The sequence below is a fragment of the Microcaecilia unicolor genome, chromosome 1, assembly GCF_901765095.1.
Source record: "Microcaecilia unicolor chromosome 1, aMicUni1.1, whole genome shotgun sequence".
Classification (NCBI taxonomy): domain Eukaryota; kingdom Metazoa; phylum Chordata; class Amphibia; order Gymnophiona; family Siphonopidae; genus Microcaecilia; species Microcaecilia unicolor.
Genome location: NC_044031.1, coordinates 320,015,927 through 320,027,887, shown reverse-complemented (window position 1 = coordinate 320,027,887; position 11,961 = coordinate 320,015,927). Strand labels below are relative to the sequence as shown.

The window sequence follows — 11,961 nt, the reverse complement described above, 5'->3', positions numbered from 1 at the left end:
ATTTACCCACATGCTACAATGACACGTTTAAAACTAAACACATGGCCAGCATGGCAAGCACATGTAGAGAGACCCCCCCCCCCCCCCCAGCACATTGTTATTCCATAACTACCACTTGCCCCCATCTTCTTCAGTCACAAATAACTGTATTTTAAGTCCCTATGCCGACTGCCCGCTCCGACAGATCAGTGCAACATTTCAGTCTCAGTCCCGGCTTCAAGTGCGCAGTTAGGTCACGCAGGTAGGCGTTTAAGCGTGTCGCACCTCTGTGTCATCCTGATCTTATCACACAGTGGCGCAAGAGTGCAAAGAAGAGCTGAGCTCATCTTTAATGGTGAGAGGCGACTGAATATGTACATCCAAACTTAAATTATTAAACGTAATTAAAGGAAATGGATGCCGGAGCTGGAAAAATGTACGGAAATGCATTAGCATGTTCTAAATAATATAGCTGGGCGCATAGATGTACATGCAAGTGAAAAAGCAGAAGGAATATATTTATATGCAATAACGTAACGGCCTAATGTTATTTACAAATATGATCTATATTTTGATTATGTCTTTTATACATAATGCACTCCCCAAAGTATACAACTGCTTGCAAGGGTAGCGGGATGTCTTTGATGGCAGTGGTTGCCCCCAAAAACTGGGGAGAAGGAGATGGGGATCCAGGCCCCGAAATTTTCCTTTGACTATCCCCGTCTACCACACCACAACACCAACATGAATGTTCTGACTTTCTCATATCGGCCCAGTTTGCTTTTCCTTTTATCTTGTGAGTTTTGACGAGCAACTAACATACAAATACCATGGTACATTTGGGGTTTTTCTCTCATTATTCAGCTTATAGTAGTCAGAGATGTGGACAGCTCTGGCCCTTCAATGCCTCCCGTTCTCTGATCGAGATGCTTGGGGTCACTCAGGGAGATGTACATTATCACCTGGTCAGGGGATTTCAGTCCAGTAATGTGGGTGTAGAGAGTTGCAGCTTGTACTGACTACAAATGGCGAGATCCATTTATTTTCCAGGTTGCATATGAAAACAAAGTCCTTCAGCCCTCCCCTTCTTCAGTTCAACGTCATGGGAGGGTGGTGGGCGGGAGAAGGATCCCCCCCGCCCCTCCATCGATGGAGTGAACCACTTGGTTCTCTTCCCTCCCTCCTCTCTTTCCATATTTCTCCTGCTCTCTCTCCCTGTCTGCAAAGTCTTCGCTGCAGGAACTTGTTGGCAATGCCTGGTTTTCGTTTTCCCCCCGTGTTTCCCCAACTATTTATTTAAGATCTGCACTCTCCAATGGTTTTACTAAATGTAGGATGGGACTTACGTTGAACTGCAGATATATTTCAATAATCCTTGCTGTGCAGCTAGGTAAGTGGTAATTATGCTGTCAAGTTGTATACGCTAAATCTCTCTTGGTACACCTGGATGCATGCAAAGCCGAGAAGGCGTAAAATATGTCGAGATGCCATAGGCTTTAATTTGTTGCATGTCTGTTGTTATTCAATATATATCGAATATAAAGAGCAGGGTCAATTTAAATGTGAGATTGAGTTTAAAAGCTCGAGTTTCCTTCAATTCAGTGAAGATTGCAAAAAAAAAAAAAAAAACCCATCAAACTTCAGTAGTTCAGAGCGTTGCCTCCTTCACTGTTTTTTAAAAAAATGTATCTACGTAAAACGCAGTGGAATTTACAAAGTGGGGGATACTGGATGGATGAAAAATGCAAGACGGCTCGGGAGAATAACTATAAAGTTTACATGTAGAGATATGCAAAGACTCCCAATGTATTACAGTTAAATTTCAGCCATTTCTTCTCCGCTGATCGCAGTGTTGAGAAATGTATGGATCACTAATTGTTATATGTGCAATGTTGTTGTCCTTTCAAATAGGCCAGAACGTAAATATATCTTATGTAAAAAGCGCAGGATTATTCTTCAAATTTCGGTGCGTGTTGTGCTTTCCACATTTTAAACCGGGGACTGGGATGATATTCTTAAAGGTGTGCCTGCCTGAGCGAGGAAGGGATGAGCTCCGGTTAGGACGAAGTATATTTACACCAATATAATCAAATCGATTTTCTATAAGAATTTGCTAAATATGGATTATAAGGCAATAGTTGTCCAGATGAAAATCCATATGCAGTGTTTCCCCGCACTCCTGTGATGTCCTATTTTCAACATTTAGAAAACTAGGGACAGACAACAATTTAAGAAACATCAAAAATTTGACAGACACAAGGAAAAAAATATTACCAATTTGAAGCCACCAGTAAATTTAGGTTGTGAAGGGGGAGTGTACCCACGCACTCATTTCTTCTGCGGTGTTTCTAAAGCGTGTCGTTCTATTACAAATACAGTTTTGTGGAATGCAAAAAAGATACGTGTTCCCATTATGCTAAAATATTCGTTGTATTTGGTTTCCTGCACTGAAGAACTACGAGTGCCAGTTGCCAATATTTTATCTGGTTTTGGGGGAGGGAGTGAATTATAGTGCATTCTTAATTAAGGTATATTGTCTCGGTATCGTTTACGATTTCTTGGGGCTGCAATTTTCTCCCTCCCCTCTTTTTTTTCCCCTGATTTTGGGCGGGGGGATACGTTATCCCCAGATAACTCAAAGACATTGTTATTCCTTAGAGATTCACTACCATATAAAACCTGACCAGCCCTGCAGCCTGCTCTCTTACAGGCATTGCGACACAACCCGATTTGCTCCTTCGAGGTAGCAACCCTCTTCTTTAATCTTGTTTCGAATGGAATTTACGTGACAAAAGATCTCATATTTAGTGATTCGAAGAATTTGCTTAGGAAATGCCCTGTCGGTGTCGGGGAATCCTGTGTTTGAAGAGGATCAAGGTCATGCCTTAGTATCATCTTTTTTTGGAATCGAGCTTAAAATTTTAAGCCTGTTCTAGCAAACTGAGAGGACGAAGAAAAGAGTGTCACCTTTATATTTATACAGAACACGCCTCCCCTTCCTTTCCTCCCTCCTCCAGCTCTACTGTCCCCCGTCACCAAAAGAAAGATACGAAATCGCGGTAACTCCCCAGACCTAAGATTATGTTTTCAAAATGCACTGCTTTGCTGAGAAGAAAATGATATGGAAGAGCTAAGAATGTGTGCCAAGGACGGGTAACACTGGCAAATGTCAGTGAAGGTATTTCTTTTGAGACTGATAAGAGCTTTTCCATTTTCTTAGTTTTGTCACTCTTAAGCCCTCCCCTCCGCTCCCCCCCCCCCCCCCCCCATCTTAGCCTTTGGGGCTTTGTTGCTTATGATTGCTAACCAGAGATCGTTGGAATAAAAGGGGATTTACAGTACAGGAAACAATGCTGGGATTTTTAAATGAAAAAAAAAATCTATCTATCTCCGAAACACTAGCCGGTGGAGAGCATATGTTTTGTTAAGGAAAAAGATCCTACAGTTATATGGCGTTTTTGATAATACGGGAGCCCTTTTTAAAATTTATACTGCATTTTTAAAGGTTTGGTTTTTATTTATTTTATTTTTATTTATTTATTTATTGCATTTGTATCCCACATTTTCCCACCTATTTGCAGTCTCAATGTGGCTTACATAGTATTGTTAACATAGTTAGTCCATCTTAATATCTGGTAGTGAGCAATACAGAACAATAAATGGTAAACGGAAAAATATATTCGTATATATGAATTTTTTTATGTAAGGCAAGTATAAAATTACAATGTTGGAACACTCGAATGGTATTTCAGATTAGAGTGGTTTTTTACATCGTTCTAGTGCTTTGGAAGTAACACGGGTGGCTTTTTCTCCTTGGAAACTGGCCTGTTCATACTTTGTCTAATTCTGCAGCTCAGCAGCATGATGGGTTTAGTGAGGAATTTCGGCTGGAAACCTGCCCACTTCACTTAAATTATCACTTAGATGAAGAAGGAGGGGGGCGGTGAGAGGGGACAAGCTGAAAATGAACATAAGAGTGTAGTAAATTAATCCAATGAAAAAGGTATCATCATTTTTTGTAGTTCTATTTATTATCTTTAAAGTGGATTTCTTTATCCAAGCGAAAACTCACAAATATATGGGGTGGGGGGGCATGAGACGTGGAATGGCTTCAAATCTACTGCTTCGTGAAAACGTTTACATTTGGGAGTAAAACTTACATGGAAATATTTATGTTCCTATAGCTCCATGCACGTCTTGTTTTTCCCAGGTTCCTTTCCCTCTCTCTGTCTCTCTCTCTCTTTTAATATTTCAAATAGAAAACGGCAACCACACTTTTCCGATTGGTCTTCTCTTTTTCCCTTTATTTAGACATGCAGGGTTATAATGGCAGAATGGACCGTGTTTTAATTTTAACTGAGATTCGGGCGCCACAGTTGTCTGTTTGGAATCATCACTGTGGGTTTTTTTTTTTCCAAACGACCGAACCTGCTTTTAAGAGCACAAGACAAAACGAAAGTAGAAGCTGCAATCTAAGATTTAACGATCTTGCCTCATTATTAATAAGCAGGAATACAGTAAAAAAAAAAAAAAAAAAAAGCCCAATGAATAATCTCCAAACCTCTGCATTCTGCAGTAATCAGAGAGCCCTACATGGCGGACCGCCTCTTTCCTTCTCTCCTTGCGCGCGCACGCGCGCATAGTGCTATTTATTTATTTATTAGATGTTGGTGTGTCACTCAGAACATGACCTCGATAACCCTTGTTGTTTGTCACCTATCTCAGCTGAACACTTACCATGCAAGACATGGCAGAGCTATCAACTCCACACTTCCTTATGCAATCACATTACTGCTTTTGATAAATCATACTCATCTATATAAACTCAAAGTGATAAAATGCATTCATTTGTAGCAGTAGTGCTGATCTCCTTAAGCATCTCGTGTGTGAAACAGTAATGTTGAGAAAAATAAATATCTTACGACAAATGCTATTTCCAAACAGTACGTTGTGAAGTAGCCGTCAAATGTTGCTACAAATTAAGTCGGATAATAACAAACAAATGCACACCTGTGGAAGTGAAAAAAAATGGGGGAAAACCCCAACCCTGCTCTGCCACCCCTCAGCCCTCTTGCACAGGATCAAGTCGGAGATCAATTAGACAATTCAATTTCATTTGCCGTAAACTTAATAGAAATACATAGCTTGCATGCCATTCTGATATCAGGAATCCCGGCCGCTCAGAACAGACAAATATTTAAACAAGCAGACCTATCGACCAAGTCTAAATCAGGCGGACATGGAAAGAACAAACAGACTGAGCTGAGATACTCATCCAGTTCAATAGAGGGGTCCTACAATGATGGGAAAAGAGGCAACAAACCACGGCACTGCAGGACGTGGATGATGACTCCACTTCCGAGTTTATCAGGGCACAACTACGGCATAAACTGAGTATTTCCAGAATTTATGTTTTATGCACGAATGTGCTGCAGTGAAAAATCAATCCTTGCGGTTTTACTACTACCACTAAAACATTTCAATACAGCTACTAGACGTGCACAGTGCTGTACACATTATATGCAAGTACTTTGACAACTAACAGGCTCACAAAGGTTTTTGTAGCTGGGGCAATGTAGGGTTAAGTGACTTATGCTTGGTCACAAGGAGTTACAGTGGGAATTAAACCTAGTTCCACAGGATCCCAGTACGCTGCGCTAACCATTAGACTACTCTTCCATAATTTTTAAATCACAGAATGCGTGTTAAAGAATAGGGAGGCCTGAAGAAGGCAGTGGTGAGGTCGATGAGGGTCTAGGTACATTTGGAGTGTAGAATCCGAAGAAGGTGGGAGTACTGACTGTGTTTCTTGGTCCTCTGGACTCGGCTGAATATTTAATAGCAAAATTTTAAAGGTGGAACTTGAGCTGTGTGCAGATCAAGAGATATAGCTTCCGTTTCAGTTACCTTCCATTTTTCATTTTATTCATAACTTTGTAAGTCTAAAGTGGTTTGAAAATACTTTCCAGGTGTACCTATCAAGTGAAATTCTTTTTTTTTTTTAAGTGCATTTCACTTTGTCGAATATTTTTCTAACCTAGTTTTTACAATATTATAATTATTTTTCTTGCCTTTCTGTCATGGTTCTAAAGATGGTGAATTGTATGTAGAATATATTACATTCTAGATTTCTATACTATGTTTGCATAAAAAAAAGTAGCAGAAAAATCGAATTGCAAGTTGTTTAATGGTTAAGCTAATGTTTCTGTTTCTTCACTTACCCTGAATCTTTAGTTTAAACAAAACAAACAGACGAAATTCTGAGTTAAACAATGATTTACAAGAAATAAAAGAAAAGAAAAGAAAGTGAACATTTAAACTAATATTAGACACTAAAAAGTCATCAGAAATGCAAACGTGTAATTTTAATCACTGGAGACTTGTAAACACAAATGTGAAATAATCTGTAAACTTGATCATATCTAAAACAATGTAAAATGATTTTCCAGTATAAAACACCAACCATTAAAAATAATAATAGCTAGGCATTTCCAGTCTTTCAAATGTTGCACTATTTGAAGCGAGGCCAGCTATTACAGGATGCAGCACTCTGGTCTCCCATCAGTTTCGTTGGTCCCCTGTGTTGAAATTATTGACTGTTGCCGCAGCCTTTAGCAGACTTCATCCCTTAATAAACAGCTGTACCAAAATAGCTTTCTCATTTGAAATGAGTTGGATAATAATTAAGGCAGAATACTGCGATGCAGGCTTTCTCTTTGTGCTGGAATACAATGATTTAAGTTGCCTCTAAAAGTGTTTGGTACACACTGAAAGCCCAATATCCCCCCCCCCCCCTTTTTGCGTTCCAACAGGCAAAAAAAAATCAGGAAAATGCTCTGAGATACACTTAAGCAGAGTGCACTCTTTCGATGATAATTTTCAAAGATGTACATAGCATTTTTGCTTTTTTAAAGGTGTGTGCATTTTGCTTCTTTGTTTGCTGTGCTGCTCGGTTGCATATGAACACAGGAATCACCCTTAGCACTTTATTTGAAAATAAGGATCTTCTCACTCGAAATTGTACTAAGTATGATTCAATAACCTAAAGCAAGAGAATAGGTATTTGCTTATATTTTCCTCTGTTACTACAGTAAAATTAATTTCAATGTAAGATCCTTAAGATCTTATTCAATAAAAGATGTTTTACATAGGTACAAAATAGGGAATAATCTTTTTTTTTTTTTTTTAATTAGGATCTTGTTTCTATTCTCTGTAGATGCATGGTTAAGTTGATTAATGAAGAAACCTGATTTTCTTTTCTGAGCTCATTTTTTTAACCATTATTAGTAGTAGTAATAGTAGTAGTATGGCCAGGTATACCACCTATTTATTGAGTGACCTGTTCAAGTCCTCTGTAGCTGCAGTCCTCCATTTGGGACTCATGATGATGAAATGGCTTTTCAAAGCTAGACTATAGTAATAATGAGGAGGACACATAATAGTGACAAACTCTTTAAAAACGATTGGAAAAGTGAAAATGAAACCATTTTAACAAAAAAAGGTGAAATTAATCAGCAAGAATTAGGGTGGGGTTTATTTATTTCCAATGGATATCCTCTTTTTATTTATTTATTTTTTTAAACAAGTGAACACTGTCATAAATGCTGTTGGGAAGGGTGCACCAAAAGATGTGTTGATATTCCTTCTTGGATGTAGAGGCTACTTGTATACGGTGGTGCTGGTTTGTAAGAGCTGTTCAGTTGATGTGGTGCTGATCTGTCTATTCGCAGCGTATCTGGTGCAGGCGGTGAGGGCAGCAGGCAAGTGCGATGCTGTGTTTAAGGGCTTCTCGGACTGTTTGCTTTCGCTTGGCGATAAAATGGCCAACTACCCGCAAGACCTGGACGACGACAGAAACCTCAAAACCATCTGCTCGTAAGTCTCCCTTCTCCAGAAATGCTGCTACCAAAAACAAACAGAAAAGAAAATAGGAGCAGGCTATGCATTCACCAGATGGATACAGCTATAACTCTAGGGAGGAGGAGGTGGAGGAGGAGGAATATATTTTGGTTGCATGACAGTAACATGTATACAGCATAAGAATTTTCCTTCAGCCTGCAGTTAGACATAAATGCATAATAAGATTTAATGTGCTGTATTTTAAAATACTCACTTCGTTTGGCCTTAACAGCAAAAAGCATACAGCAATCCATGCCTTTTCTATTATAAATCAGAGACTGTGCAAGAGCTTCCTTTTTCCTTATTCCTGCCTGCAATCCTCTCTTATTTTTCTGAATTTCTTTGTTTACCCAACCTTAAACAGCCCATATGACAAGACAGCCATCTGCTAATGGTGCCGAATTTGTTTTGGCAATAGCAACGCTTATATTCTGGCTCTACAACAAAAAGACGTGTGATTTTTTTTTTCTTAAGGTTTTTTTTTCTTTTTTTACTAATTATAGGTGAAATGCAGAAAAACGATTTTCCCAGACTTTCATAATGTTAATTGGAAGTGGAGGAATTGCACATTCATGACTAATTATATCTGAAGACCTGAATTTTTTTAGATCTCGTGTTTGAGTAGCTAAAATTAAGAAAGAAAGAAAACGATCAAATATTATTGCCTTTTTGTTTTTAAAATCTAATTGATGTTTGGTTGGGGTTTATTTAGAGAATGAGCGAAGCAGAAGCCTTTCAGCCAAAGGTCCTTATAGCTTTTCTTTCTTATCTTCTGAATTGTTTAAAGTACATCATTCCTTTGAATATCGTATTACCATTAATCCCTTCTGGGTTCCCTCTCTAGCATGATTCTCACGCGTCAGCACTGCATTTCCACAGATGGAACAGTTTGCCTCGAATTAAAAGATAGAGCAAAGATTTGCATGGCATAGTTTTCCAAATCCCTAAGTATAATGCTTAAAACAAAACAAAAAAAAAATCAAGGCTGTACTGCTCTTTCAAGGAATCATAAGTTTACCCTATGTTGAACTGAAAAGAGTAGAATTCAAAATCCTTAATCTGTAAGTAACGTTTACATATTTAAAGACGTGCTTTTAAACAAATACATCGAATTCCAGATATTTGTTTGACAACTAAAATGTGTAAGAAAATATAACTAAATGCTGTGCAAAATGTGCATGTATGCATTTCCGTTCTTGTGTAGATCGTTAAGGACTGAGGGACCAGTAGAAATACTGATTTTATTTTTCGCCTGTCCTTCATCCAATATACGGTTTCGAGCTATATATATGTTTAAAAAAAACAGAGTAAAATATAAGCAAGAATTTGTCCCAAAACCAGTTCATGTTTTTGTTCAGTTTTCAGTACCCTTTTAATATGGCCGATTTCTTTAAAGGTATTTCTCTCCTTTTCCTGTGTGTGTGTATGGGATCAGGAAAGATTTAGATTTCCTATGGGAGATGCAATTACAGCAGAAATACTGTAGGAGAGACACGCTCTCAGTCGTCCTGGCACCTCAATATCTCATTATTTATTACAAATGTAGCAAACATTGGAGTCTACAACCAGTTGAGAGTGCTCATAAATTACAGTCTGCAGGACTACTTAAAAATCAGGCGCCTGACTGGAAGAACACCAGTCACATCCAAAATAGTACCACTAATTCCGGATAAAGGAGGAGGATAGGGGAGGGGGAAGGAAGGAGAGAGAGAGAGAGAGAGAGAGAGAATAAGCTAATGATTGTAATATCTTTTATTTTATTTATGAATATTTCTATAACTATGTTTGTGAATGAAAGAAAAGTAAACTACAGAAATGGTTAGCTCACTAATTACGAAACAATATGGAATCTAGACAGAATACATTGTTCAAGGGAGTGATTAATACATTTGGAGCCATCAGTGCTTTCCCGGGGAATAGAAGAGACCTATTAAATATTTAATAGAATAACATTTTAACACATTTCAGCCATTCAATGGAATATTCCTTTCAAACATCTCGGATATTGCATCAGTTACAACAAATTATAGAAACCGACTTTTTATTCGATCTAGGTGGGGTTTTTTTTTAAACCCTTTTTCCATATATGGCCATCAGTCGGGCAGGGAACTGAAATACCTCCTCCAACTTCTTCCTTAACTTCCCCCTCCGTCTGACTTCCCCTACTTAGAGTTAAGCAATACAGTTAAGCACAATCGCTACTGAAATCCGAATATGAGTATTTAGAGTTGAATTTAGGATGACACTGGGTGAGGGATGGAGCTCATTTTCACTTGATATTAAGGGTTATAGGATATAAAGGTTAAAATTAGATTAAAATTGAGATAGACCTGCACTAATTCAAAATTATGTTAAATGGAGTGGATTGAGGTTGGACTCGGGGTTCGAGTTAAGTTCGAGTACATGGTTAATCTAGGGTTTGGTGAGCAATTCGAATTTAAAATCAAGCTTGATGTTGCATTTAGTTTAAGGGTTGTGTTTGGAGTGCCTGAATGTGGATAGGAGACTAGGTCAGAGGCAGATCAGGTTTAGAGCTCAGCTGTTGTTTGTAAAGGTTTATAGAATTCCAATAATCTATCTTGGATAGGATGTATTGTTTTTAGAATGTTTACTAGACATTAACGCAAAAGTGAACTTCTTTCTGTTATTTGTATGTTCCTTGACAGATACTGGAACGATTTCCACGTCTGCACTATAACAGCCCTCGCGGATTGCCAGGAAGGGGCCACAGAAATCTGGGAAAAACTGAAGAAAGAATCCAAAAATCTTGATATTCAAGGCAGCTTATTTGAACTTTGCGGAGGAAACAACGGGGCAGCTACTTCTGTACTTCACCTCCTGCCGACCTTCTTCCCCTTGTTGCTGGTGTCTCTCTCGGTTTTGGTGACCTGGCTCACGTTCTAGGAGATAGCCATCTCCTAGTAGACACACATGCACGCCCACATATACAGTACACACACATGATACGCCATCTGGATTAATAGAGGAATTATCCATCCGTTTGGGGGAGGTTGTGATTATTTGTGACACTGAAAACGTCCATATAGGATTGTGGAAAAGATATAACCTTTTACCTTCCTGTTTTATTTGCCAAATGTTACCAAACACTTTTGCAACAACAGCCAAAACCGAAACTCAGCTTTACAATCTTTTCAAACACAATGGAAACCTTCAGTCCCTTTCTTTGCAAATGAAACTCAGGAACGGCGCTGGGCCATACTTACACTAATAACTCATATTCATGTCAGTTGGGGGAAATAAGAAGATCGGGCTCCTCTTTTAACAAAAGAACGAAAGGAAAGCAGAAGGGATGCTTCGAGAAAAGCTACAGGAAATGCTGATGCTGACCAGAGCCATCTGGTGAATAATTCACAGTCTACCATATGTCATCATTCCTTCAAAATACCATCATTTTGTCATTGCAACGCACAGATCATGAAGCAAAGAAAAATAATAGCAATCATAATCATAAAGCAGTTGACAATGGATAAAAAAAATAAAGCAGAAAAGAAAAAGCGAGGATGTGGTCCAATATTGAATGAATGACTAAACCTTGAGTGAACGCTACTGTGGATTCCTGAGGGAGTTTAGCTTTACCTGCTGTGGCCAAGGCACATTTCCAAGTTCGCTGCCTTTATTGTCTGTTTTTTGTTTCCGATGTTACACATATACTTAAATATCCAACAGAATACTTCAGAAAGGGAGCTTACCTGTGTAATCTAACAATAAAACAAATAACAGTTTTGACATAAACAAGATCCTTAATTTTAAAAAATATGTAATTATAAAAAAAATTTATGATAAACAAATACGCAAAAAATATTTGCTACAAAGTATAGTAAAAAGTACTAAATAAAAATTATTGTTTGAAAGGAAGGTGTTGTTGTTTCCCCCTAAAATGTGTCTAGGTTGGTTTTTACTATTCTCTCCAACCATTTCCTTATTTCTTTCTTAAGTGCAGTACACTGTCTACTTGTTTTTACATTTTCATTATGGTTAAGGAAAATGTAAAAGAGTAAGGGGGTGATAACTTTAAAAACCGTTCATTATAATTCTCTGAATTTCTGCAAAGTTAAATTTTGT

The 11,961-nt window shown here is 38.2% G+C and overlaps 1 protein-coding gene across 1 annotated transcript; it reads left to right on the top strand.

Moving 5' to 3' along the window:
- The first annotated feature begins 1,192 nt into the window (after nucleotides 1–1,192).
- Nucleotides 1,193–11,639, top strand: NRN1 (neuritin 1). Its single transcript, XM_030190051.1, has 3 exons — nucleotides 1,193–1,369; nucleotides 7,710–7,854; nucleotides 10,545–11,639. Exons 1-3 carry the CDS (start codon nucleotides 1,315–1,317, stop codon nucleotides 10,780–10,782), a joined length of 438 nt encoding a protein of 145 aa, XP_030045911.1. The 5' UTR covers nucleotides 1,193–1,314; the 3' UTR covers nucleotides 10,783–11,639.
- The last annotated feature ends 322 nt before the right edge of the window (nucleotides 11,640–11,961 follow it).